At 40.7% G+C, this 27,965-nt stretch overlaps 1 protein-coding gene across 2 annotated transcripts; it reads left to right on the top strand.

Moving 5' to 3' along the window:
* The first annotated feature begins 780 nt into the window (after positions 1–780).
* On the top strand, positions 781–26,431 carry sytl3 (synaptotagmin-like 3). Of its 2 annotated transcripts, none has more exons than XM_056262659.1 (16): positions 781–955; positions 7,783–7,980; positions 8,194–8,409; positions 10,410–10,477; positions 11,097–11,151; positions 11,248–11,314; positions 11,405–11,477; positions 11,600–11,718; positions 13,639–13,770; positions 13,985–14,148; positions 14,288–14,387; positions 23,034–23,204; positions 24,113–24,200; positions 24,303–24,390; positions 24,845–25,035; positions 26,004–26,431. In XM_056262659.1, exons 2-16 carry the CDS (start codon positions 7,832–7,834, stop codon positions 26,096–26,098), a joined length of 1,776 nt encoding a protein of 591 aa, XP_056118634.1. In that variant the 5' UTR covers positions 781–955; positions 7,783–7,831; the 3' UTR covers positions 26,099–26,431. The 2 variants fall into 2 exon arrangements, with proteins under 2 accessions (XP_056118634.1, XP_056118633.1); XM_056262658.1 differs by having other exon boundaries at positions 782–955; positions 24,110–24,200.
* The last annotated feature ends 1,534 nt before the right edge of the window (positions 26,432–27,965 follow it).

Genomic DNA, 27,965 nt, shown 5'->3' on the forward strand with positions numbered 1-27,965 from the left:
AAAAGGAGGAGGCCCATTGCGCTTCCTAAAGGCAGTGGCCAAAGTGGCTACAAAAGCCTGACAACTCAGCACCATTGTGTGGTGGAGCTCTGCAGACAGAGACCTCAACATAACAATTCTCCAAAGCGAGAGGAGGCCTGGCAATGTCCTATACTCAGAACAGCATACCAAGGAGGCTTACAGAAGCCTCGATTTCAGTCTCTTACTCGCCTCTGCTGCAGCGGGTCCTGAACCTCGAGGTACAGATGGCTGTTCGTGACGTCAGAAACACCAGCCATTTCAAACGTGTTTTTAAGACTGTCTTTGGATCACTGCAGTTTTAAAGAGAAAATACTCAGCAATGGTGTTGACTGATGAATTTGCACATGGTTTGTCTTAAAGCCTATTAAAAACACCACATAGACATATAGACAACATTAAAAACGTGATTTTTTTTTACCAGAGGGGGACTTTAATATTTGAAACCAAAAATCAAACGTCACAATCAAAATGAGAAGTTATGAACAAGCAGGAAACTTTTTTTGCTGTCAAGTGAAAAGAAAACCACAGGAAATGATATCACAGAGAGGACCCCTGCAGACCTTCATGTTTGTATGTAAAGGCTGGTAGGTCAAAATCAAAAATGGAACTGATTAAGATCATCAAGGCAAAAAAGCATGTTAGAAGTATACTAAATGAAATGCCGTAATCTTCCGTAATCATAATCTGGTTTATTATTTAACTGATTGCATACATGTGCAGCTTCAAACTATCTCTTTAAGATGTGAATCAAATTGTGGCCTTGCACAGCAGTCTTGAAATGAAGATACTGTCGTGCCTGTTTATTCCAGTTTCACAGACCTGTGTCATCATCGTGTGAACAGGAAGGAAGTGGAGAATGACGACCAGCGTTGAGTCTTTATATAGAGAGTTGAGATTGCAGATCTTTGAGCTGTCACATCTCACCAGCTGGAGGGTAAGCTTGCATTCAATATTTCATCATGACACATCAATGTAACGATTATTATTACAAGCAGATTTATCAGAGCTGCAAAATATAGGTCGAGTAAAGTTTATAACGTATGTTAGCAGCAAGCTATGAAGTGTTTTAGAGAAGTTCATGGATTTTAATAAACATTTTAATTTTGTAAAATCTAAATAGTATTGCTGTCTTAGTACTTTGAGCTTGCCATGAAGACGATGTATTTTTAGGGCTGCAAATGTTAATGTGTCCAAAGACTTAAATGTGGAATATGCTCAAAACAATGATTTTACCAAATTTGACAACATTAATATTTCATTCTGCTTAAAGATTATTTAGAAAAGCATGAGGTTAATTGATTGTAATACTATAATAACAGTAAGAACAATTTGGGGGTCCTTAATTTTCAACAAAAAAGCCTAGCCTAGCCTATGCATAGCTCAGTTGAACGAATTGGACCATTCACTGTACATCAGTTTAGTTTTGTTTGTTTAGTGTTTGGCAATTAAAAAAAAATGGACGCCAAACTAAAGTACATTCAATCTGTGTGAACCAGGTTGTCCACTCTTCTCACAACTATGCATAGAATAGATACTTGTGGCTTTTGTTACACAAACCAATTCCTGGAAGTGGCTCTCGCAGCAGAAGCCCTTCACGTTCAGCCGTCCAGGCCAGACATTGTGGGTTCCCGCATAACCCCATCCATCGCATGACAAGCGCAGTTCACCAGATATGAGTACAACGAAGTGACTTCACGTAAATGAGCTCATAAAGAGAAATGACAGCAGACTCTTCCCACACTCCTCTGAATTCTGTGTAGGGTCTTCTGACTCAGTTCCATCGCTGATGGGTCGTCCCACACATTGTCAGAATGACATCATTTCAAAAATTTGCTTTTTGATTTGGCTTTGGGTTTTGTTATCTGGCGTGTTTTTAACTAGGGCTGATAATCGATTACCATTTCATTGATACAAGGATTAATTAGAAAAAAAAATCTATATTTTTAATCAATCCAGCTAACAGGGAAAGTTTAAAGTTATAAACAAACATTCTTCCAGGAACATGAATGTTCATTCAAAGTTTATCTGGTCTTTAATTATATTCTCAAATATTAGTACAAAAACATTATTTATACAACATTCATGGAAGAGTTTTTTTCTGAAAAGTTTTAGTTCGTCTAACATTTTTTTTTATAAGTATTATTTATAAATATTAAGTATCCCATAATGTTTGCAAAATGATTAAATGGAATGTTTCCTTCATGTTATCATAGCCTAATCAAGAAAAACGGCTTTAAAAAAACTGGACGTTTTGAATGTTTTGAGAACATTCAGAAGTTACGTTTTTATAACCTAATGGGAATGTTAGCAAAACATTAGTAGACTGTAGTAGACGTGACCGCAGTAGACATTAGTAGATTGTACTTGACCATTAGTAGACTGTAGTAGACCATTAGTAGACCATTAGTAGACTGTAGTAGACCATTAGTAGACATTAGTAAACATTAGTAAACAAAGAGTGTAGTATACTATTAACAGACCGTAGTAGACTGTAGACTGTTAGTAGACTGTAGTAGACATTAGTAGACAGTAGACGTTAGTAGACAGTAGACTGTAGTAGACATTAGTAGACAGTAGACTGTAGTAGACATTAGTAGACTGTAGTAGACATTAGTAGACAGTAGACATTAGTAGACAGTAGACTGTAGCAGACATTAATAGACAGTAGACGTTAGTAGACAGTAGACTGTAGTAGGCATTAATAGACAGTAGACTGTAGTAGACATTAGTAGACAGTAGACATTAGTACACAGTAGACTGTAGTAGACATTAGTAGACAGTAGACTATAGTAGACATTAGTAGACAGTAGACTATAGTAGACATTAGTAGACAGTAGACGTTAGTAGACAGTAGACTGTAGTAGACATTAATAGACAGTAGACGTTAGTAGACAGTAGACTGTGGTAGACATTAGTAGACAGTAGACTGTAGTAGACATTAGTAGACAGTAGACTGTAGTAGACATTAGTAGACAGTAGACATTAGTACACAGTAGACTGTAGTAGACATTAATAGACAGTAGACTGTAATAGACATTAATAGACAGTAGACGTTAGTAGATAGTAGACAGTAGTAGACATTAGTAGACAGTAGACTATAGTAGACATTAGTAGACAGTAGACGTTAGTAGACAGTAGACAGTAGTAGACATTAGACAGTAGACTATAATAGACATTAGTAGACAGTAGACATTAGTAGACAGTAGACTGTAGTAGACATTAGTAAACAGTAGACTGTAGTAGACATTAGTAGACAGTAGACTATAGTAGACATTAGTAGACAGTAGACGTTAGTAGACAGTAGACAGTAGTAGACTGTAGTAGACATTAATAGACAGTAGACGTTAGTAGACAGTAGACTGTGGTAGACATTAGTAGACAGTAGACTGTAGTAGACATTAGTAGACAGTAGACTGTAGTAGACATTAATAGACAGTAGACTGTAGTAGACATTAGTAGACAGTAGACTGTAGTAGACATTAATAGACAGTAGACTGTAGTAGACATTAATAGACAGTAGACGTTAGTAGACAGTAGACTGTAGTAGACATTAGTAGACAGTAGACTGTAGTAGACATTAGTAGACAGTAGACTATAGTAGACATTAGTAGACAGTAGACTGTAGTAGACATTAGTAGACAGTAGACTATAGTAGACATTAGTAGACAGTAGACGTTAGTAGACAGTAGACTGTAGTAGACATTAGTAGACAGTAGACTGTAGTAGACATTAGTAGACAGTAGACTGTAGTAGACATTAGTAGACAGTAGACTGTAGTAGACATTAGTAGACAGTAGACTATAGTAGACATTAGTAGACAGTAGACGTTAGTAGACAGTAGACTGTAGTAGACTGTAGTAGACATTAGTAGACAGTAGACTATAGTAGACATTAGTAGACAGTAGACGTTAGTAGACAGTAGACTGTAGTAGACTGTAGTAGACATTAATAGACAGTAGACGTTAGTAGACAGTAGACTGTGGTAGACATTAGTAGACAGTAGACTGTAGTAGACATTAGTAGACAGTAGACTGTAGTAGACATTAGTAGACTATAGTAGACATTAGTAGACAGTAGACTGTAGTAGACATTAATAGACAGTAGACATTAGTAGACAGTAGACTGTAGTAGACATTAATAGACAGTAGACTGTAGTAGACATTAGTAGACAGTAGACATTAGTACACAGTAGACTGTAGTAGACATTAATAGACAGTAGACTGTAGTCGACATTAATAGACAGCAGACGTTAGTAGACAGTAGACTGTAGTAGACATTAGTAGACAGTAGACTGTAGTAGACATTAGTAGACAGTAGACTATAGTAGACATTAGTAGACAGTAGACGTTAGTAGACAGTAGACTGTAGTAGACATTAATAGACAGTAGACGTTAGTAGACAGTAGACTGTGGTAGACATTAGTAGACAGTAGACTGTAGTAGACATTAATAGACAGTAGACTGTAGTAGACATTAATAGACAGTAGACGTTAGTAGACAGTAGACTGTAATAGACTTTAGTAGACAGTAGACTGTAGTAGACATTAGTAGACAGTAGACTATAGTAGACATTAGTAGACAGTAGACGTTAGTAGACAGTAGACTGTAGTAGACATTAATAGACAGTAGACGTTAGTAGACAGTAGACTGTGGTAGACATTAGTAGACAGTAGACTGTAGTAGACATTAATAGACAGTAGACTGTAGTAGACATTAATAGACAGTAGACGTTAGTAGACAGTAGACTGTAATAGACTTTAGTAGACAGTAGACTGTAGTAGACATTAGTAGACAGTAGACTATAGTAGACATTAGTAGACAGTAGACTATAGTAGACATTAGTAGACAGTAGACGTTAGTAGACAGTAGACTGTAGTAGACATTAATAGACAGTAGACTGTAGTAGACATTAATAGACAGTAGACGTTAGTAGACAGTAGACTGTAATAGACTTTAGTAGACAGTAGACTGTAGTAGACATTAGTAGACAGTAGACTGTAGTAGACATTAGTAGACAGTAGACTATAGTAGACATTAGTAGACAGTAGACGTTAGTAGACAGTAGACTGTAGTAGACATTAATAGACAGTAGACGTTAGTAGACAGTAGACTGTGGTAGACATTAGTAGACAGTAGACTGTAGTAGACATTAATAGACAGTAGACTGTAGTAGACATTAATAGACAGTAGACGTTAGTAGACAGTAGACTGTAATAGACTTTAGTAGACAGTAGACTGTAGTAGACATTAGTAGACAGTAGACTATAGTAGACATTAGTAGACAGTAGACGTTAGTAGACAGTAGACTGTAGTAGACATTAATAGACAGTAGACGTTAGTAGACAGTAGACTGTGGTAGACATTAGTAGACAGTAGACTGTAGTAGACATTAATAGACAGTAGACTGTAGTAGACATTAATAGACAGTAGACGTTAGTAGACAGTAGACTGTAATAGACTTTAGTAGACAGTAGACTGTAGTAGACATTAGTAGACAGTAGACTATAGTAGACATTAGTAGACAGTAGACGTTAGTAGACAGTAGACTGTAGTAGACATTAATAGACAGTAGACGTTAGTAGACAGTAGACTGTGGTAGACATTAGTAGACAGTAGACTGTAGTAGACATTAGTAGACAGTACACTATAGTAGACATTAGTAGACAGTAGACTGTAGTAGACAGTAGACGTTAGTAGACAGTAGACTGTAGTAGACATTAGTAAACAGTAGACTGTAGTAGACATTAGTAGACAGTAGCCGTTAGTACACAGTAGACTGTAGTAGACATTAGTAGACAGTAGCCGTTAGTAGACAGTAGACATTAGTAGACAGTAGACTGTAGTAGACATTAGTAGACAGTAGCCGTTAGTAGACAGTAGACTGTAGTAGACATTAGTAGACAGTAGACTGTAGTAGACATTAGTAGACAGTAGACGTTAGTAGACAGTAGACTGTAGTAGACAGTAGACATTATTAGTAGACGTTAGTAGACATTAGTAGACAGCAGACTGTAGTAGACATTAGTAGACAGTAGACGTTAGTAATCATTAGTAGACAGTAGACTGTAGTAGACAGTAGACGTTAGTAGACATTAGTAGACAGTAGACTGTAGTAGACATTGGTAGACAGTAGACGTTAGTAGACATTAGTAGACAGTAGACGTTAGTAGACTGTAGTAGACAGTAGACGTTAGTAGACATTAGTAGACAGTAGACTGTAGTAGACATTAGTAGACAGTAGACATTAGTAGACAGTAGATGTTAGTAGACATTGGTAGACAGTAGACGTTAGTAGACATTAGTAGACAGTAGATGTTAGTAGACATTAGTAGACAGTAGACGTTAGTAGACATTAGTAGACAGTAGACTGTAGTAGACATTAGTAGACAGTAGACATTAGTAGACAGTAGATGTTAGTAGACATTAGTAGACAGTAGACGTTAGTAGACATTAGTAGACAGTAGACTGTAGTAGACATTAGTAGACAGTAGATGTTAGTAGACATTAGTAGACAGTAGACGTTAGTAGACATTAGTAGACAGTAGACTGTAGTAGACAGTAGACGTTAGTAGCCGTTAGTAGACAGTAGACTGTAGTAGACATTAGTAGACAGTAGACGTTAGTAGACATTAGTAGACTGTAGTAGACATTAGTAGACACTCAGTAGACGTTAGTAGCCGTTAGTAGACAGTAGACTGTAGTAGACATTAGTAGACAGTAGACGTTAGTAGACAGTAGACTGTAGTAGACACTAGACAGTAGTAGACAGTAGACTGTAGTAGACAGTAGACTGTAGTAGACATTAGACATTAGTAGACAGTAGACTGTAGTAGACAGTAGACATTAGTAGACAGTAGACTGTAGTAGACAGTAGACATTAGTAGACAGTAGACTGTAGTAGACAGTAGACATTAGTAGACAGTAGACTGTAGTAGACAGTAGACTGTAGTAGACAGTAGACATTAGTAGACAGTAGACTGTAGTAGACAGTAGATGTTAGTAGACAGTAGACTGTAGTAGACAGTTAGGTTAGTGTTTGGGTTAGTAGAATAAGTTGACATGTTGTTGCATAGTTACTTAGAGTCAGTAGAATGTGTGTTGGCGGACCATCAAAATAAAGTGTGTATTAAGCAGACGGTCTACTAATACTCTAATGACAGTTAGTTAACATGTAGTGGCAAAGCTACTTAGTTAGTTGAATGTCTAAAGTGGGCAATCGAAATAAAGTGTTATCTTGAATAAATATTACAAAAAGTGGCTTTAGTCAATATAATCCTGCTGTTTGTTGAAATAAACTAATGTCATTGAACATAACTCGCTTATCCAACTTATTTTGCAACGCAGAACTATGTTATTAGCAAGATTTCTGATTCATTAGCCGCTATAGGGAAATAGCGGACCATATGGAGCGTCTTTACGATGGTGTGTTTCGCACAGTCAAACTGTTTTTACATTTATTTTGTGCTGCCTGTATTGGTACGCCCCACTGAGCGTTAGGTTTAGGAATAGTCCATGTTTTTTTGTTTTTTTTCACTGTATGTCGCCAACTAGTCAAATTGTTACGTTTTCTCATGAGAATGGGCTAGTAGCAGCTTGGGCTGCACTGACTGAACTCACAAAAATAAGCCTTTTTAAACATTTGTTTTAAATAAAATGTATTGTACTAAATTGAACACATTATTTTATATTTATTAAACATGTTAATCGATGGAAAGCCAAATAAAAACACCACAACATTTTGGTCATTGAACATTTTTTTCAGAATCTAAGTAGAGTGGCGTCTTCTGAACTGAACTGAACTGTGGACTGAAATGAAACTCAGAGAGGAAAACTGGGAAAACCGACACTATCAGCTCTGCCCTATGGATCTCGGATTGTTCCAGGCTCTGGAGAGAGAACGAGTCCTGGAGGTTCTTCAGAGAGACAAAGCACTTCGAACCATCGAAGCAGACAGAATCAGGTCCGAAAATGGTTCTAATTCTTCCCTATGGACCCAGACGGCAACATAGTGTCGGCCCAGATCCGGGCCACATCTGGTTCATGTGGATCCCACGCGTGTGGGCCGGATCTGGGCCGACACTATGTTGCCGTCTGGGTTCCTGGAACGTTCTTGTATTTATTTTGTTGGTGTGCAAAAACTATGAAAAAATAACATTTGAAACTATTTTTTTAGGAGGCTAAAGGTAGAACTTCAAGGTATCTATCGTCAGGGTGCCAAGACCATTACTCGTCCGTATGGTCAGAGATCGTGTGCGAGATGTCAGCGACCTCTGGGGAAGTTCTGGGACTGTGGTTCGGTGTGCTGTGGATGCAGTCACCGCATCTGTAACCGCTGCCGGGTCGTCCGGTCCGCTAGAGAGTGGAAGTGCACAATGTGTCATGCATTCAGGTAAAAACAATACATCCCTCATGGGTTTATATAACACCTTTGAATCTAATTCGAATCTAAGATGTCCCTAATTTGGACTCCCTGACAAATTGCGGTACTACTCCCGTTGTTAAAGCCGCTAGCTGATTGCCTAACGCCACCCCACATCTAATCCTAAACCTGACTATAATGGGGATTTAAGGGAGGGGACTTAAAAAATCACATTTGCCAAGTGCATAGGCTTTCTAGCTTCAATATTAGGCTACTATAGCAACAATTTAGTCAAGGACATTCTGTTTCCAATCACATTTGGCACATTTGACACATTGACCTACGAACTTCCTGAACTACAAAAATGCAGCTCTACAGAGTAGGCTAAAGGTATGATGATATATATATATATATATATATATATATATATATATATATATATATAAATCATATATGTTTAGAGCTGACACCGCTGAGTCTAAGACGTGTATATATACAGGTCCTTCTAAAAAAATTAGCATATTGTGATAAAGGTCATTATTTTCCATAATGTAATGATAAAAATTAAACTTTCATATATTTTAGATTCATTGCACACCAACTGAAATATTTCAGGTCTTTTATTGTTTTAATACTGATGATTTTGACATACAGCTCATGAAAACCCAAAATTCCTGTCTCAAAAAATTTTCATATTTCATCCGACCAATAAAAGAAGTGTTTTTAATACAAAAAAAAAAAAGTCAACCTTCAAATAATTATGTTCAGTTATTCACTAAATAGTCAATACTTGGTCGGGAATCCTTTTGCAGAAATGACTGCTTCAATGCGGCGTGGCATGGAGGCAATCAGCCTGTGGCACTGCTGAGGTGTTATGGAGGCCCAGGATGCTTCGATAGCGGCCTTAAGCTCATCCAGAGTGTTGGGTCTTGCGTCTCTCAACTTTCTCTTCACAATATCTCACAGATTCTCTATGGGGTTCAGGTCAGGAGAGCTGGCAGGCCAATTGAGCACAGTAATACCATGGTCAGTAAACCATTTACCAGTGGTTTTGGCACTGTGAGCAGGTGCCAGGTGGCTCTGGATGTTTCTACTCCAGACTCAGTCCACTGCTTTCGCAGGTCCCCCAAGGTCTGGAATCGGTCCTTCTCCACAATCTTCCTCAGGGTCCGGTCACCTCTTCTCGTTGTGCAGCGTTTTTTGCCACACTTTTTCCTTCCCACAGACTTCCCACTGAGGTGCCTTGATACAGCACTCTGGGAACAGCCTATTTGTTCAGAAATTTCTTTCTGTCTTACCCTCTTGCTTGGGGGTGTCAATGATGGCCTTCTGGACAGCAGTCAGGTCGGCAGTCTTACCCATGATTGCGGTTTTGAGTAATGAAACAGGCTGGGAGTTTTTAAAAGCCTCAGGAATCTTTTGCAGGTGTTTAGAGTTAATTAGTTGATTCAGATGATTAGGTTATTAGCTCGTTTAGAGACCCTTTTCATGTTATGCTAATTTTTTGAGACAGGAATTTTGGGTTTTCATGAGCTGTATGCCAAAATAATCAGTATTAAAACAATAAAAGACCTGAAATATTTCAGTTGGTGTGCAATGAATCTAAAATATATGAAAGTTTAATTTTTATCATTACATTATGGAAAATAATGAACTTTATCACAATATGCTAATTTTTGGAGAAGGACCTGTATACTGTATATTGTGATCTAAAACATACAAAAATATCGATGAATCATATTTTCTATGTTGGCCTAGGTACCCTTTTCGTTTTTTGAAGTCATATTATTTAATGCTCTGCCATCTGTATTTGCTCATAGCTTTTAGGTTTAGCGTTGTAGAAGCGAAAGGTTTGTTTACGGTCCGACACATACTTGAATGGGCCATATAAGTGTTTCTAGCTGAGGATATACGTCACATCATCATCATCCATTGGTTTTACCAAAGCTTTAGATAGATGACATAAGGATAAATGAGTAAATATAAGTAGTTTTTTTTTTTTATAATTATTATTTATTTTTTCCCCCCAGGGAATTTAAGATCAAATCTGGCGAATGGTTTCTGGAGCAGCAAGCAAAGAAATTTACGGATGCCAAAGGTTTGTCTGCTTTAATTAGCTAAGAGGAACAATTACTGATGATAATTGGGTTGAACAAACTAAATTTACACTGAATTTACAATGAAATACATCAGCACTGAACACTTTTTCACGGCTCACTGTAATGTCATATGACTTATTTGTCACGAGGGTCATGATATTGTGATAAATACCTGCTAACTTTACATTTATGCCTATTTTACACATAATATTATTTCCTCAATTGGGGCTTGTGAGGTTTTTGAGGAAACTGCAGGGGTTTGTCAGTCGATGAAAAGCTAATAATGAATCCAATCATAATAAAATAATTTAAAAATAAAAACTATTAAAGTAAATCAATTAGACTAAAAAAAAAAGATAATATATTGTATTAACCGGCATCAGAGAACTGTGAACATATAAATGTTTTGTTAAATTATTTAAATATTAACTTAATATTTCAAGACTTGTACATGAGGTAAACGTGGGAATTCCTGATGTACTATATATACTAGCAATCTACGTTCACAACACTACGTGTGTACTATTTGTGCATGATGATTTGTGTTGAAATAACCTTAGTACCATCCCAGTCAAATGTCAATATTAATACATGAATGCTGTCTTTTTGTGTTTTCAGGAAACAGTCACGAGACCACCGGAGACAAACTGTTACAGTCTTATCAACGGCTCAGGTTGGAGAACATTATAATAACCACCTTCACTTCATGACAATTATTTAAAAAAATTTAAAATGAGTCATTTTAATGTGTTTTGTTATTTGGTTTAAGCTTCATTGCAGTCGTGCCTCCAACTCCTCCTCCCTTTAAAGAAGTCCCATCATTTAACAATTCAGAGGTGAAAAAAATTAAATGTATTATTGTGGGGTTTTTTTTTTCTTTGTTTCTTCATCACCTTATAATTTGCTTGTGTGCACTTGCCATATAGGATCCCAAAATATCAAAGGCGTTTACTAAATCTATGGAGAACCTTATGATTTCTGTCAGTGCTCACATAAAAAGTAAGAGAACAAAACTAAAACTATAGAACCTTTTCATTGTAATAACATTGTAATAACTCCGAGATCCCCCAAAGTGTCTACAACTGCCTGATCCAGATGTGTTTGTCTTTTCCTGATGCCAGAGCTCTCCAAGTCTCAGAATGATTTGAGCGTGGAAGCCGGTCAGCTGACTGTGGATTACGGGCGCATGAACTCGAGACGCAAGAGTCTTTCAGAGAGCGCCCTCAACAGAGCCTGCAATGTAAGAGATGGACGCTTTCATAAACTGTTTTTTTGGGGGGTTCTTCATTTATGACTCACACTCAGGACCTTCGGGTCAAAAATGACCCGGAGGGCGGCATTAAGATACATTTTATTTGAGTAAAATCAATGAAATATATTTTTGTTCAATAATATTTTTTCTTTTCTTTTTTGGTGTTTTGAGATAATTTTATGATTTATAATTAATATTTATGCAATAATTAAGACCCATTTTTTCCCATTGAATATAATAGAATATATATATATGTATATATAATAAAATAATAAAATTGTTATATATATATATATATATATATAATAAAATAAAAAAATTATTGAAACTGTATTTCATTTTAGAGTCAAGTCTAGGCCTCATGAAAGCAATTTTTGAAATGAGATCGGAGCCATCTGGTGGACACACTGAGCATTTTTTATCACGCAATAGCACATTTTTACCACTAGTGGATTTACAGCTCTCTGTAGAAACCTATGGTAGAAACACTCTAGTGATTTTTTCACATATTGTTTAATTTTTTTAGGTTGTTGATTTCAGATTCTCAAAGACTATTTTTGTCATTAAAAAAAAAAAAAAAAAAAAAAATTATTTATTGTTTGGTTGGTTCAAATGGTAATTTGAAGTGGCAGTTTTACTTTATAATACAGTCAAACCTGAACACTGCATTATAAAGAGAACAAATGGAAAGCATTTTGTCACCCATTGTTTTAAGAGATTCACCCCTTCACTGTTGTGTGCTTTTTTTCTGCATCCTGGCTGTTTTGGTAGATTGTACGCACAAAAAAACTCTGTATTTTCATATTTTTTGCCAATTTCCCATTCATTTCCTATGCGGGTCATTTTAGACCCGAAGACCCTGAGTGTGACTATTTTTTTTTACGACCACCAGACTTTTCAAATCCTGTCCCCAATTTTTTTGGGTGTTCATATACCAAGTACCAATAAAGTCACCAAGTTTTGGACCATTCCGATGAAGCTACGATTTTAAACATTTTTTTTATTTAAACGCTTCGGGTCATTTTTGACCCGAAGAACCCCAGAGGGTTAATTCAATTGAATCGATGTCAAGTCATCAACAGCAATGAGCCAGTTCTCCTCTGGCCTCTGAATGAAGATCTAAATTAAGATCTACTAAGCAACTCGTTTCTATAAAGTTCTTGATAAACGCCGTGGACTTCCTGCCAGTCAGGTTTAAGTAGGGCAGAGCTGTGCAATGCCATTCTTGGTTGTAAAATAAATTGAACGAAACCTTTGAACTTTTGAAAGAAGTCTCTTATCAAGGCTGCATTTGTTTGATCAAAATGTGTTAAGTATTCTATAATGTATTTTACTCCTGTGATCAAAGCTGCATTTTCAGCATTACTCCAGTCTTCAGTGTCACATGATCCTCCAGAAATCCTTTGGTGTTCAATTACTAATAATAGTTCTTACTGTTTTCAAATGTACAGAACTATTTAGCTTCTTAATACTTTTGTAGAAACTTTCCTAGAATTTTTGGATGAATAGAAAGAGTGAAAGAACAGAATTTGTTTAAAAAAACAAATTCTTATTCCAAACTTTTGAATGGTAGTAGACTTTTATTTAATTTGTCATTTTATTTTCATTTTAAATTATTGTGTGTGTGTATGCACAAGCATGTTTCTAAAGAAAATGCAACCCTGCAGTGGGAATGTGTGTGAAGATTTTGAGATAAATGTAACTAACAGATGTAACGGGTGAAAAAAAGAAGAAGAAGAAAATCAGCGTAACTTCATGTGTAAAGCCACAGCGACTTTATATATATATATATATATATATATATATATATATATATATATATATATATATATATTAATTTGACATCTAATGACCATGACTAGATGTTTGGCATTAGTGTGACTCTTAATCGATTTTGTTCCCTCACAGCTGTGCAAAGCTCCCAGTCTTCCCGATCTTTCCCAGAACACCAAATCCTCGGAGCAGTACGCATCATCAAGCACGGTTTACCTGACAGATGACGATGGTTCATTTACATCCGCATACAGCGATGAGCACAGGGTGTGTATTCACACTATCAGTTTTCTGTTTAATCTGATAACAAGTGCAGAGCTTTCAGTAAAAATCCCCTGTAGTCTCCACACATTTGCAAGATAGCCTTTTATGGCATCAACGTTTAATAGATTATAGGCTTATGTTGAAAATTGTATATTTATATATATATGAAGAGAATTTAAATGAAATATGAATTCATTCCAAGACTTGTTTTGTACAGGACAGCAACAGCAGCACAGGAATGGATTGTGGGTTCTTTGAAAACAGTGTGACTGGAGAAATAGAGGTTGCCTTTGGGTACGACAACAGGACGTCCTGTTTGGAGATAACTATCAAAGCCTGCAGAAATCTGATGTTTGGAGATATGAGGAGGAAATGTCATCCGTAAGTTGTTTTGATAGTTTGCTGTTTATTACAATACATGTTTGCAAAATGTTAGGAGAACATCGTTGCTGTAACATATTTTGCTTATATACAGTGCAGTTGGTCTGATAAGAAATGTCATTTCTTTCTGAACAAACAGGTATGTAATGGTCCATTTGCTTCCGAAGAAATATCACAATAATAAGATGAAAACAGCAGTCAAGAGGGGAAATAACCCGGTTTACAATGAAGCGTTTACAGTGAGTATTTACAAGAAGAAGTTACTAGTGAAACAAAAAACAAACAAAAAATCAACAATGAAAGTGTTTTATTAGTATCATCGAGATACTACATAGTTTTATTATTACTTTGAATTAGTTTCTATTTTTTATACTTTCCTTTTTTATTGTAATTTTAGTTAAAGTTTTAGTAATTTAGTTCTGTATTTTTGTCATTTCTTAGTATTCTTTTAAAAATATGTATAGTTTTTAATAATTCTGTATTTCAGTTTTAAAATTGTTTTAGTACATCAAATTAAACTCACTGAAAATGAGAGATTTTGCCAACTAGTTAAAAAAAAGTTGATATATTGTTATTTATTTTATTTCATTTAATGTTTATTTTATTTCAGGAATCAAAAATGTTTTTGTTTCTATTTTTTTTTCTTTTTAGTTAACTATAATAACCCTGGAATGAAAGTGTATTTTAAAGGGGTGAGATAAAAAAACATTATTGGTTAGAGTCAAAACATTTTTTTTTAGTGAAGTCAAGTTTACAAACAGAAACTGAGTGAGCAAACTATTTTTTGTTAAAGTTCACATCCAATCAAAGTAATTAAAAAGCCTTTGCCCTGAATGATTTGTGGTCGGCCATCTTGTGTCAAAAGGACAGTATTGCAGTTCATTGTTCTCATTGGTTATTGCGTTGGTAAATTTAAAATGTAAAAGTTGCACTTGACACTTGAGTGTGGTGGTCCTCATGCAGGTGTTGTGTTTGCAGTGTACACTTGAGCGCAGTGGTCCTCGTGCAGGTGTTGTGTTTGCAGAGTGCACTTGAGTGCAGTGGTCCTCATGCAGGCGTTGTGTTTGCAGTGTGCTCTTGAGTGCAGTTGTCCTCATGCAGGTGTTGTGTTTGCAGTGTGCAGGTGTTGTGTTTGCAGTGTGCACTTGAGTGCAGTGGTCCTCGTGCAGGTGTTGTGTTTGCAGTGTGCACTTGAGTGCAGTGGACCTCATGCAGGTGTTGTGTTTGCAGTGTGCACTTGAGTGCAGTGGTCCTCATGCAGGTGTTGTGTTTGCAGTGTGCACTTGAGTGCAGTGGTCCTCGTGCAGGTGTTGTGTTTGCAGTGTGCACTTGAGTGCAGTGGACCTCATGCAGGTGTTGTGTTTGCAGTCTGCACTTGAGTGCAGTGGTCCTCATGCAGGTGTTGTGTTTGCAGTGTGCACTTGAGTGCAGTGGTCCTCGTGCAGGTGTTGTGTTTGCAGTGTGCACTTGAGTGCAGTGGACCTCCTGCAGGTGTTGTGTTTGCAGTGTGCACTTGAGTGCAGTGGTCCTCGTGCAGGTGTTGTGTTTGCAGTGTGCACTTGAGTGCAGTGGTCCTCATGCAGGTGTTGTGTTTGCAGTGTGCTCTTGAGTGCAGTTGTCCTCATGCAGGTGTTGTGTTTGCAGTGTGCAGGTGTTGTGTTTGCAGTGTGCACTTGAGTGCAGTGGTCCTCGTGCAGGTGTTGTGTTTGCAGTGTGCACTTGAGTGCAGTGGACCTCATGCAGGTGTTGTGTTTGCAATGTGCACTTGAGTGCAGTGGTCCTCATGCAGGTGTTGTGTTTGCAGTGTGCACTTGAGTGCAGTGGTCCTCGTGCAGGTGTTGTGTTTGCAGTGTGCACTTGAGTGCAGTGGACCTCATGCAGGTGTTGTGTTTGCAGTGTGCACTTGAGTGCAGTGGTCCTCGTGCAGGTGTTGTGTTTGCAGTGTGCACTTGAGTGCAGTGGTCCTCATGCAGGTGTTGTGTTTGCAGTGTGCACTTGAGTGCAGTGGTCCTCATGCAGGTGTTGTGTTTGCAGTGTGCCCTTGAGTGCAGTGGTCCTCATGCAGGTGTTGTGTTTGCAGTGTGCACTTGAGTGCAGTGGTCCTCATGCAGGTGTTGTGTTTGCAGTGTGCACTTGAGTGCAGTGGTCCTCATGCAGGTGTTGTGTTTGCAGTGTACACTTGAGTGCAGTGGTCCTCATGCAGGTGTTGTGTTTGCAGTGTGCACTTGAGTGCAGTGGTCCTCATCCAGGTTTGTGTTTGCAGTGTGCTCTTGAGTCCAGTGGTCCTCATGCAGGCGTTGTGTTTGCAGTGTGCACTTGAGTGCAGTGGTCCTCATGCAGGCGTTGTGTTTGCAGTGTGCACTTGAGTGCAGTGGTCCTCATGCAGGTGTTGTGTTTGCAGTGTGCACTTGAGTGCAGTGGTCCTCATGCAGGTGTTGTGTTTGCAGTGTGCACTTGAGTGCAGTGGTCCTCATGCAGGTGTTGTGTTTGCAGTGTGCACTTGAGTGCAGTGGTCCTCATGCAGGTTTGTGTTTGCAGTGTGCTCTTGAGTCCAGTGGTCCTCATGCAGGCGTTGTGTTTGCAGTGTGCCCTTGAGTGCAGTTGTCCTAATGCAGGTGTTGTGTTTGCAGTGTGCACTTGAGTGCAGTGGTCCTCATGCAGGTGTTGTGTTTGCAGTGTGCTCTTGAGTGCAGTTGTCCTCATGCAGGTGTTGTGTTTGCAGTGTGCACTTGAGTGCAGTGGTCCTCATGCAGGTGTTGTGTTTGCAGTGTGCACTTGAGTGCAGTGGTCCTCGTGCAGGTGTTGTGTTTGCAGTGTGCACTTGAGTGCAGTGGTCCTCATGCAGGTGTTGTGTTTGCAGTGTGCACTTGAGTGCAGTGGTCCTCATGCAGGTGTTGTGTTTGCAGTGTGCACTTGAGTGCAGTGGTCCTCGTGCAGGTGTTGTGTTTGCAGTGTGCACTTGAGTGCAGTGGTCCTCATCCAGGTGTTGTGTTTGCAGTGTGCACTTGAGTGCAGTGGTCCTCGTGCAGGTGTTGTGTTTGCAGTCTGCACTTGAGTGCAGTGGTCCTCATGCAGGTGTTGTGTTTGCAGTGTACACTTGAGCGCAGTGGTCCTCATGCAGGTGTTGTGTTTGCAGTCTGCACTTGAGTGCAGTGGTCATCATGCAGGTGTTGTGTTTGACGTGTACACTTGAGCGCAGCGGTCCTCATGCAGGTGTTGTGTTTGCAGTCTGCACTTGAGTGCAGTGGTCCTCATGCAGGTGTTGTGTTTGCAGTCTGCACTTGAGTGCAGTGGTCCTCGTGCAGGTGTTGTGTTTGCAGTGTGCACTTGAGTGCAGTGGTCCTCGTGCAGGTGTTGTGTTTGCAGTGTGCCCTTGAGTGCAGTGGTCCTCATGCAGGTGTTGTGTTTGCAGTGTGCACTTGAGCGCAGTGGTCCTCATGCAGGTGTTGTGTTTGCAGTGTGCACTTGAGTCCAGTGGTCCTCATGCAGGCGTTGTGTTTGCAGTCTGCACTTGAGTGCAGTGGTCCTCGTGCAGGTGTTGTGTTTGCAGTGTGCTCTTGAGCGCAGTGGTCCTCATGCAGGTGTTGTGTTTGCAGTGTGCACTTGAGTGCAGTGGTCCTCATGCAGGTGTTGTGTTTGCAGTGTGCACTTGAGTGCAGTGGTCCTCATGCAGGTGTTGTGTTTGCAGTGTGCACTTGAGCGCAGTGGTCCTCATGCAGGTGTTGTGTTTGCAGTGTGCCCTTGAGTGCAGTGGTCCTCATGCAGGTGTTGTGTTTGCAGTGTAAACTTGAGTGCAGTGGTCCTCATGCAGGTGTTGTGTTTGCAGTGTGCCCTTGAGTGCAGTGGTCCTCATGCAGGTGTTGTGTTTGCAGTGTGCACTTGAGCGCAGTGGTCCTCATGCAGGTGTTGTGTTTGCAGTGTGCACTTGAGTGCAGTGGTCCTCATGCAGGTGTTGTGTTTGCAGTGTGCACTTGAGTGCAGTGGTCCTCATGCAGGTGTTGTGTTTGCAGTGTGCACTTGAGTGCAGTGGTCCTCATGCAGGTGTTGTGTTTGCAGTGTGCACTTGAGCGCAGTGGTCCTCATGCAGGTGTTGTGTTTGCAGTGTACACTTGAGTGCAGTGGTCCTCATGCAGGTGTTGTGTTTGCAGTGTGCACTTGAGCGCAGTGGTCCTCATGCAGGTGTTGTGTTTGTAGTGTGCACTTGAGTGCAGTGGTCCTCATGCAGGTGTTGTGTTTGCAGTGTGCACTTGAGCGCAGTGGTCCTCATGCAGGTGTTGTGTTTGCAGTGTGCACTTGAGTGCAGTGGTCCTCGTGCAGGTGTTGTTTTTGCAGTGTGCACTTGAGTGCAGTGGTCCTCGTGCAGGTGTTGTGTTTGCAGTGTGCACTTTAGCGCAGTGGTCAGCGTGCAGGTGTTGTGTTTGCAGTGTGCACTTGAGTGCAGTGGTCCTCATGCAGGTGTTGTGTTTGCAGTCTGCACTTGAGTGCAGTGGTCCTCATGCAGGTGTTGTGTTTGCAGTGTGCACTTGAGCGCAGTGGTCCTCGTGCAGGTGTTGTTTTTGCAGTGTGCACTTTAGTGCAGTGGTCCTCGTGCAGGTGTTGTGTTTGCAGTGTGCACTTGAGTGCAGTGGTCCTCATGCAGGTGTTGTGTTTGCAGTGTGCACTTGAGTGCAGTGGTCCTCATGCAGGTGTTGTGTTTGCAGTGTGCACTTGAGCGCAGTGGTCCTCGTGCAGGTGTTGTTTTTGCAGTGTGCACTTTAGTGCAGTGGTCCTCATGCAGGTGTTGTGTTTGCACTGTGCACTTGAGTGCAGTGGTCCTCATGCAGGTGTTGTGTTTGCAGTGTGCTCTTGAGTGCAGTGGTCCTCATGCAGGTGTTGTGTTTGCAGTGTGCACTTGAGTGCAGTGGTCCTCATGCAGGTGTTGTGTTTGCACTGTGCACTTGAGTGCAGTGGTCCTCATGCAGGTGTTGTGTTTGCAGTGTGCACTTGAGTGCAGTGGTCCTCATGCAGGTGTTGTGTTTGCACTGTGCACTTGAGTGCAGTGGTCCTCATGCAGGTGTTGTGTTTGCAGTGTGCTCTTGAGTGCAGTGGTCCTCATGCAGGTGTTGTGTTTGCAGTGTGCACTTGAGTGCAGTGGTCCTCATGCAGGTGTTATGTTTGCACTGTGCACTTGAGTGCAGTGGTCCTCATGCAGGTGTTGTGTTTGCAGTGTGCACTTGAGCGCAGTGGTCCTCATGCAGGTGTTGTGTTTGCAGTGTGCACTTGAGTGCAGTGGTCCTCGTGCAGGTGTTGTTTTTGCAGTGTGCACTTGAGTGCAGTGGTCCTCGTGCAGGTGTTGTGTTTGCAGTGTGCACTTTAGCGCAGTGGTCAGCGTGCAGGTGTTGTGTTTGCAGTGTGCACTTGAGTGCAGTGGTCCTCATGCAGGTGTTGTGTTTGCAGTCTGCACTTGAGTGCAGTGGTCCTCATGCAGGTGTTGTGTTTGCAGTGTGCACTTGAGCGCAGTGGTCCTCGTGCAGGTGTTGTTTTTGCAGTGTGCACTTTAGTGCAGTGGTCCTCGTGCAGGTGTTGTGTTTGCAGTGTGCACTTGAGTGCAGTGGTCCTCATGCAGGTGTTGTGTTTGCAGTGTGCACTTGAGTGCAGTGGTCCTCATGCAGGTGTTGTGTTTGCAGTGTGCACTTGAGCGCAGTGGTCCTCGTGCAGGTGTTGTTTTTGCAGTGTGCACTTTAGTGCAGTGGTCCTCATGCAGGTGTTGTGTTTGCACTGTGCACTTGAGTGCAGTGGTCCTCATGCAGGTGTTGTGTTTGCAGTGTGCTCTTGAGTGCAGTGGTCCTCATGCAGGTGTTGTGTTTGCAGTGTGCACTTGAGTGCAGTGGTCCTCATGCAGGTGTTGTGTTTGCACTGTGCACTTGAGTGCAGTGGTCCTCATGCAGGTGTTGTGTTTGCAGTGTGCACTTGAGTGCAGTGGTCCTCATGCAGGTGTTGTGTTTGCACTGTGCACTTGAGTGCAGTGGTCCTCATGCAGGTGTTGTGTTTGCAGTGTGCTCTTGAGTGCAGTGGTCCTCATGCAGGTGTTGTGTTTGCAGTGTGCACTTGAGTGCAGTGGTCCTCATGCAGGTGTTATGTTTGCACTGTGCACTTGAGTGCAGTGGTCCTCATGCAGGTGTTGTGTTTGCAGTGTGCACTTGAGTGCAGTGGTCCTCATGCAGGTGTTGTGTTTGCAGTGTGCACTTGAGTGCAGTGGTCCTCATGCAGGTGTTGTGTTTGCAGTGTGCACTTGAGTGCAGTGGTCCTCATGCAGGTGTTGTGTTTGCAGTGTGCACTTGAGTGCAGTGGTCCTCGTGCAGGTGTTGTGTTTGCACTGTGCACTTGAGTGCAGTGGTCCTCATGCAGGTGTTGTGTTTGCAGTGTGCACTTGAGTGCAGTGGTCCTCATGCAGGTGTTGTGTTTGCAGTGTGCACTTGAGTGCAGTGGTCCTCATGCAGGTGTTGTGTTTGCAGTGTGCCCTTGAGTGCAGTGGTCCTCGTGCAGGTGTTGTGTTTGCAGTGTGCACTTGAGTGCAGTGGTCCTCATGCAGGTGTTGTGTTTGCAGTGTGCCCTTGAGTGCAGTGGTCCTCGTGCAGGTGTTGTGTTTGCAGTGTGCACTTGAGTGCAGTGGTCCTCATGCAGGTGTTGTGTTTGCAGTGTGCCCTTGAGTGCAGTGGTCCTCGTGCAGGTGTTGTGTTTGCAGTGTGCACTTGAGTGCAGTGGTCCTCATGCAGGTGTTGTGTTTGCAGTGTGCCCTTGAGTGCAGTGGTCCTCATGCAGGTGTTGTGTTTGCAGTGTGCACTTGAGTGCAGTGGTCCTCATGCAGGTGTTGTGTTTGCAGTGTGCACTTGAGTGCAGTGGTCCTCATGCAGGTGTTGTGTTTGCAGTGTGCACTTGAGTGCAGTGGTCCTCATGCAGGTGTTGTGTTTGCAGTGTGCACTTGAGCGCAGTGGTCCTCGTGCAGGTGTTGTTTTTGCAGTGTGCACTTGAGTGCAGTGGTCCTCGTGCAGGTGTTGTGTTTGCAGTGTGCACTTTAGCGCAGTGGTCCTCGTGCAGGTGTTGTGTTTGCAGTGTGCACTTGAGTGCAGTGGTCCTCGTGCAGGTGTTGTGTTTGCAGTGTGCACTTGAGTGCAGTGGTCCTTATGCAGGTGTTGTGTTTGCAGTGTGCTCTTGAGTGCAGTGGTCCTCATGCAGGTGTTGTGTTTGCAGTCTGCACTTGAGTGCAGTGGTCCTCATGCAGGTGTTGTGTTTGCAGTGTGCACTTGAGTGCAGTGGTCCTCATGCAGGTGTTGTGTTTGCAGTGTGCACTTGAGCGCAGTGGTCCTCGTGCAGGTGTTTTTTTGCAGTGTGCACTTGAGCGCAGTGGTCCTCGTGCAGGTGTTGTTTTTGCAGTGTGCACTTGAGTGCAGTGGTCCTCGTGCAGGTGTTGTGTTTGCAGTCTGCACTTGAGTGCAGTGGTCCTCATGCAGGTGTTGTGTTTGCAGTGTGCACTTGAGCGCAGTGGTCCTCATGCAGGTGTTGTGTTTGCAGTGTGCACTTGAGCGCAGTGGTCCTCGTGCAGGTGTTGTTTTTGCAGTGTGCACTTGAGTGCAGTGGTCCTCGTGCAGGTGTTGTGTTTGCAGTGTGCACTTTAGCGCAGTGGTCCTCGTGCAGGTGTTGTGTTTGCAGTGTGCTCTTGAGAGCAGTGGTCCTCATGCAGGTGTTGTGTTTGCAGTGTGCTCTTGAGTGCAGTGGTCCTCATGCAGGTGTTGTGTTTGCAGTGTGCACTTTAGCGCAGTGGTCCTCATGCAGGTGTTGTGTTTGCAGTGTGCACTTGAGTGCAGTGGTCCTCGTGCAGGTGTTGTGTTTGCAGTGTGCTCTTGAGTGCAGTGGTCCTCATGCAGGTGTTGTGTTTGCAGTGTGCTCTTGAGTGCAGTGGTCCTCGTGCAGGTGTTGTGTTTGCAGTGTGCACTTGAGTGCAGTGGTCCTCATGCAGGTGTTGTGTTTGCAGTGTGCTCTTGAGTGCAGTGGTCCTCGTGCAGGTGTTATGTTTGCAGTGTGCTCTTGAGTGCAGTGGTCCTCATGCAGGTGTTGTGTTTGCAGTGTACACTTGAGTGCAGTGGTCCTCATGCAGGTGTTGTGTTTGCAGTGTGCTCTTGAGTCCAGTGGTCCTCATGCAGGTGTTGTGTTTGCAGTGTACACTTGAGTGCAGTGGTCCTCATGCAGGTGTTGTGTTTGCAGTGTGCACTTGAGTGCAGTGGTCCTCATGCAGGTGTTGTGTTTGCAGTGTGCTCTTGAGTGCAGTGGTCCTCATGCAGGTGTTGTGTTTGCAGTGTACACTTGAGTGCAGTGGTCCTCATGCAGGTGTTGTGTTTGCAGTGTGCACTTGAGTGCAGTGGTCCTCATGCAGGTGTTGTGTTTGCAGTGTGCTCTTGAGTGCAGTGGTCCTCGTGCAGGTGTTGTGTTTGCAGTGTGCTCTTGAGTGCAGTGGTCCTCATGCAGGTGTTGTGTTTGCAGTGTGCACTTGAGTGCAGTGGTCCTCATGCAGGTGTTGTGTTTGCAGTGTACACTTGAGTGCAGTGGTCCTCATGCAGGTGTTGTGTTTGCAGTGTGCACTTGAGTGCAGTGGTCCTCATGCAGGTGTTGTGTTTGCAGTGTGCTCTTGAGTGCAGTGGTCCTCGTGCAGGTGTTGTGTTTGCAGTGTGCTCTTGAGTGCAGTGGTCCTCATGCAGGTGTTGTGTTTGCAGTGTACACTTGAGTGCAGTGGTCCTCGTGCAGGTGTTGTGTTTGCATTGTGCTCTTGAGTGCAGTGGTCCTCGTGCAGGTGTTGTGTTTGCAGTCTGCACTTGAGCGCAGTGGTCCTCATGCAGGTGTTGTGTTTGCAGTGTACACTTGAGCGTGAGCAGCTGGTCAGCAGTGTGGTTCAGGTCTCAGTCTGGCACTCCAGAGGACTCAAGCGGAAGCTCTTTCTGGGTGAGACTCTCCTCCGTCTGGCAGACTTCAGTCTGGAGAACACACACACTCAGCGCTCCGTCTGGAACACACTCGGCCCTAAGGTAACATCGATCATTATCTCATTACATCTTTATCAAATGATTTGCTTAATTTCTGTATATATATACAGTATATATATATATGTAGAGAGCGAGAGAAAGTGCTGTCTTAAATTTTTAAATCAAATCAACATGGATTTACAAGTTATTTAAACTTAAATCATATTCAGCTGAAAAAAAATTGTTATAGCTTAAAAAAAGTGGAAATTGCTTAAATTATTTTGATGAGTTAAAGTAAGGTAAAAAGGGATGTTGCCATGACTAATTTGTACAATTATAGATAATTATGGATTATTCATTGTTACTAACTACATGTAACATGTAAAAAGGACACTAAATAAAGTGTAATCAATAATTGAAGTACGTTTTACAACAAAATATTATTTTAGTCTTTCTACTGCGAAATTTCATGGTTAATTCAGTGTGTAAAAAAGTGTGCCAAATTAAATAAAGTTAATAAATATTCATGTTTATCAAGTAACAGGAGAGTAGAGCAGGAGCAGTAAACATTGCAGATGCTTGAATAACTGACCCAATTGAAACAATGGGAGCAAATTATTGTCCTCAAAAGTGAAGTTAGCACATCGGTTGAACCTAACTTGTGGGAGTGCAACTGGTGACCCAGACAGCGACACAGTGTCGGCCCAGATCCGGCCCACATCTGGTGCGCGTTGAATCCACATGTACCAGATGTGGGCCGGACATGGGCCGACACTGTGTCGCTGTCTGGGGAAGTAACGTGCACTGTCTATGCAAATTGTAACGCCATCATAAACAAGTAAAAGGAAGTAAAATAGATTGGCAGGAAGTGTAAAGAACAAATCAACACGATCATGCAAAGTGCAAACGTCTGCTCATGTTCTGAGGTGAATGATCTGATCTGAAACGAGAGGCTTGTTCTTTTACAGCAGAGACATTCACTGGGTGGCGATGTGGAGCTGTTCACCTCAGACCTGCTGCTGCTTAAAGCACAACTACAGTTCCTGACACACACTGACGGTACGACACTCTGTCACACACACACACACACTGGGACTCATTACAAATAGTCTTAAGTTGGCCTATTTCAGAATGAAAACACTAATTCATCTATCAATACAGACACTTTGATGGGATCTGCAGGACAGCTGAAAGTTGTCATCACTGATGTGTGGAAGCTCTCCGTCTCAAAAACAGCTTACATCGAGGGGTGAGTCGACAATATAGAACCATGTGTAAAGTTTGCACAAATAAACATAAAATGTCACTGCAAATTATGAAAGATTTCCACCTTTAATAATCATTAGAAAGACATTCAGTTAGTATCATTTCTCATACATTGATTAGCATGCTAACCAAATCATTAACTTTGCTAACAATCACAGAATGATTTTAATTGGGCATCATTTTCAGCTAAGTTGTAATTGAATGTTAAATTTTAACACTTTTCTTTTTTCTTTTTTAAGCATTATTTATTTTCAGCCACTTTTGATTAGTGTAATGCGTCCTTCTGGAATGAAAGTATTAATTTGTCAACAAATTTTTTATTGCTACTGTATATATATGAATCTGTTGTCTCCTCTCCACAAGGATATACTAGTCATATTGGCATTTGTGGCACATGAGTTGATGTCAGTTGCAGTAATTGTGTGTGTTCTCCCCAGGATTCTTCATCTTCCCGGAGAGAGAGAGCTGGTGCAGAGAACTGCACTGAAGAAGACTGATTCTCTCCAGATGAGCTTCAGCAGAGTCTCACTTCAGGAGCTCCAGCAGGCCATCCTGCAGATCAACCTGTGGGAGAAACACACCTTCAGCCTCGCTGACCGCTTACTGAGATCAGCACGACTGGCCGGCGGTGAGACACACGCTCACGGCACATTACTAGCTGTTTACCACTTTATTTACCACAAGTTTAACACCTAAAAGCACATGATGCATTTCAAATGAAGTACTCTTTTATCAAAGTTTGGGGTCACTATGATTATTTTTGTGCTTTTTTTTTACCTTTATTCAGCAAGGATGCATTAAATTGATTAAAAATGACAGTAAAGACAGTTATAATGTTACAAAAAAAATGTATTTCAATACTGAACAAAATGATAAATGAACACTTTTGTTTTTTCCCCCATTTTTCATGAGCTGAACTCAAAAGATCCAAGACTTTTTCTATGTACACAAAAGGCCTATTTCTCTCAAATATTGTTCACAAATCTGTCTAAATCTGTGTTAGTGAGCACTTCTCCTTTGCCGAACAATATTTGAGAGAAATAGGCTTTTGTGTACATAGAAAAAGTCTTGGATCTTTGAGTTCAGCTCATGAAAAATGGGGACAAAAACAAAAGTGTTACATTTATAATTTTGTTCAGTGTAATTGCTGTTCTTTTGAACTCTATTGAATTCTGGAAGCACGGTTTAAAAAACACATTAAGTAGCACAACTGTTTTCAACATTGATGATAATAGGAAATGGTTCTTGAGCAGCAAATCAGCATTTTATGATTTCTGAAGGATCATGTGACACTGAAGACTGGAATAATGATGCTGAAAATACAGCTTTGCATCACAGGAATAAATTACATAATAAAATAGAAAACAGCTATTTCAAATGGTAACATTTCACTGTTTTTCCAGTATTTTTGATCTTACAAAAACAAAGAAATTTCATCGACCCCGAAATTTTCAATGGTAGTGCACAATCACATGATCTCAAGATTCCAGTTATATCATCTTATGTTTGATGTCAGCATTTGAATTTGTTTCTTTGCATCTATAAATGAGCACCAGTAGACTTCTCTAAAAATACTCTGTCTGCTTCTGTCAGCAGAATCCTCATGGCAACGCCTCCAGCAGATGCCAGGAGAGTGGCATGACTTCGTTCTTCCACTTCACGCAACTGTCAGCACAAACATGAGGTCATAACTGAAGAACGTGGACCCTTTCCATCGACCCACAGATCCTGGCATGTGGCAGTTGTGCTCACAAGAGGCCACAGAATCCTGCGAACAGACTCTCATTTCTTGCATCCCATTTCATCAGACATGAACAGTTTTGATGTTTTATTTCATGTAATATGTATAAATTATTTCATAAATTAATAAACTGAATATATCTACAAAGATGGTATGCGGTACGTTATTATACACTGAACTTCTTAAATAAGACACCCAGATTTGTTGTTCATAAATCTTTATTTCTAATATAATAAACACCTCTTGGGGGAAAATAAATAAATCCAGTTGTTGTGAATCTCAATGATACTTATATTACTACTGCTTTATACAATAATAACTCTTTTTCTGTTATACACATAGGCTTTTCACACGTCAGGGGTCAACTAGTTCTTACAATGGGTTAGTAACTTGTATACCATTGTTACCACGACCCAGCTACATAATCCAGGTTGGGTTGACGTGAACGCAAAAGAAGATATTTTGAAGAATGTTGGTCCCCATTGACTTCCATTGTATCGGGGAGGGAAATACTAAGGAAGTCGATGGGGACCAGAAACTGTCTGGTTACCAACATTCTTTAAAATCGCTTATTTTGTGCTCGACAGAAACTCACACAGGTTTGGAACAACTTTGAGTGTGAATAAATGACAGAAATTTCATTTTTGAGTGAACTGTCCCTTTAAGCCCTGCAGTGTTGGTAGTGTGAAAAGCTTATTTGTATATGATGTCAATAATATTTAAAACAAGCGTGCGAGTGATTAAACAAGCTTATTTTCATAATGGAAACTCAATTAATGAATTAACAGTGACAAAGTTAGTAATAATGAGCATCATTTGGAGGAAACAAATACATGTAAGCCCTATAATAACTTGCCCAGTAGCAAGAAGAAAAAAAGATGCGACAAAAAAATAAATAATACTTTCCTATTTTTATGAAAGTGGCACTGCATGGTTACAGGCATCATAGAAACAATCCTCATATTTGCCCATTGGTATATCACCCAAAATGCTGAATGTCTAAAACTCTGTTCTAGTGTGATCCCTCCAGCAGAAGAAAGGTGTCTTTAACACTACCTGATTTGTGCTATTTTTAAGTTTTAATTAAAATATAAAGAGCTGCTAGCAAGTCAGTGAAAACGGTCCAAAACGTACTTACAGTAAGCTGAGATTACAAAAGGTTATTAAAGTTTCTAAAAACAAGTCTTCCTCCAACCCAATGTCATGGCAATAAACATTCAGTAACTAATTCAATTGAAAACCATAACAAAAATCAGTTTGTACCTAATGCAGAAGGTCTAATGATTTAACAACATGCCTCTGAGCTATATATATGTATGTATGTATGTGTATAAAATCAGATATCATATGAATCCTCTTCTAATCAGCATTAAAGATTTGAGCATGTGGTGGATTAAATCTTCATTTGGGTCAGTACAGAATCAATAAACAAATGAATCTGCACTGTCATTAGTAAATAAGCAGAAGTACATCTACCCCAAAACCTTAAATAACCCAAAGAAAGAATAAATAAACACTATAACAAATATTCTGGCAAAAGCCATATTCAACATGAATGAAAGAGTTTTAATATAAGACAATACATAAAAATTATTATCATACTGCCAAGCCCTGTGCTGAGTGGATCATGAACAAGAAAAAAAAACAAAACAAAAACGAGTACAATCCCTTATTACAACCCCAAACTAGTTAGAATTTGGCCAGATTATTGAATTAATAACACATAATTAACATAAGGGGATGCATTGTTGGCACGTGTGTTTACATATTATTTAGCTTCGTATGTTTATGGCAAAATGATTTATTTCAAGCACATT

The sequence above is a fragment of the Rhinichthys klamathensis genome, unplaced genomic scaffold, assembly GCF_029890125.1.
Source record: "Rhinichthys klamathensis goyatoka isolate OS25496 unplaced genomic scaffold, OSU_Roscu_1.1 h1tg000196l_1, whole genome shotgun sequence".
NCBI classification, from domain to species: domain Eukaryota; kingdom Metazoa; phylum Chordata; class Actinopteri; order Cypriniformes; family Leuciscidae; genus Rhinichthys; species Rhinichthys klamathensis.

Bases quoted from the DNA above. Each gene is read 5' to 3' on its own strand.
- sytl3 (XM_056262658.1), top strand. From the start codon at position 7,832: ATGAAACTCAGAGAGGAAAACTGGGAAAACCGACACTATCAGCTCTGC. The intron at 14,388-23,033 runs GTGAGTATTTAC...TTGTGTTTGCAG, and splicing joins TTTACAATGAAGCGTTTACA to TGTACACTTGAGCGTGAGCA. The intron at 23,205-24,109 runs GTAACATCGATC...GTTCTTTTACAG, and splicing joins GGAACACACTCGGCCCTAAG to CAGAGACATTCACTGGGTGG.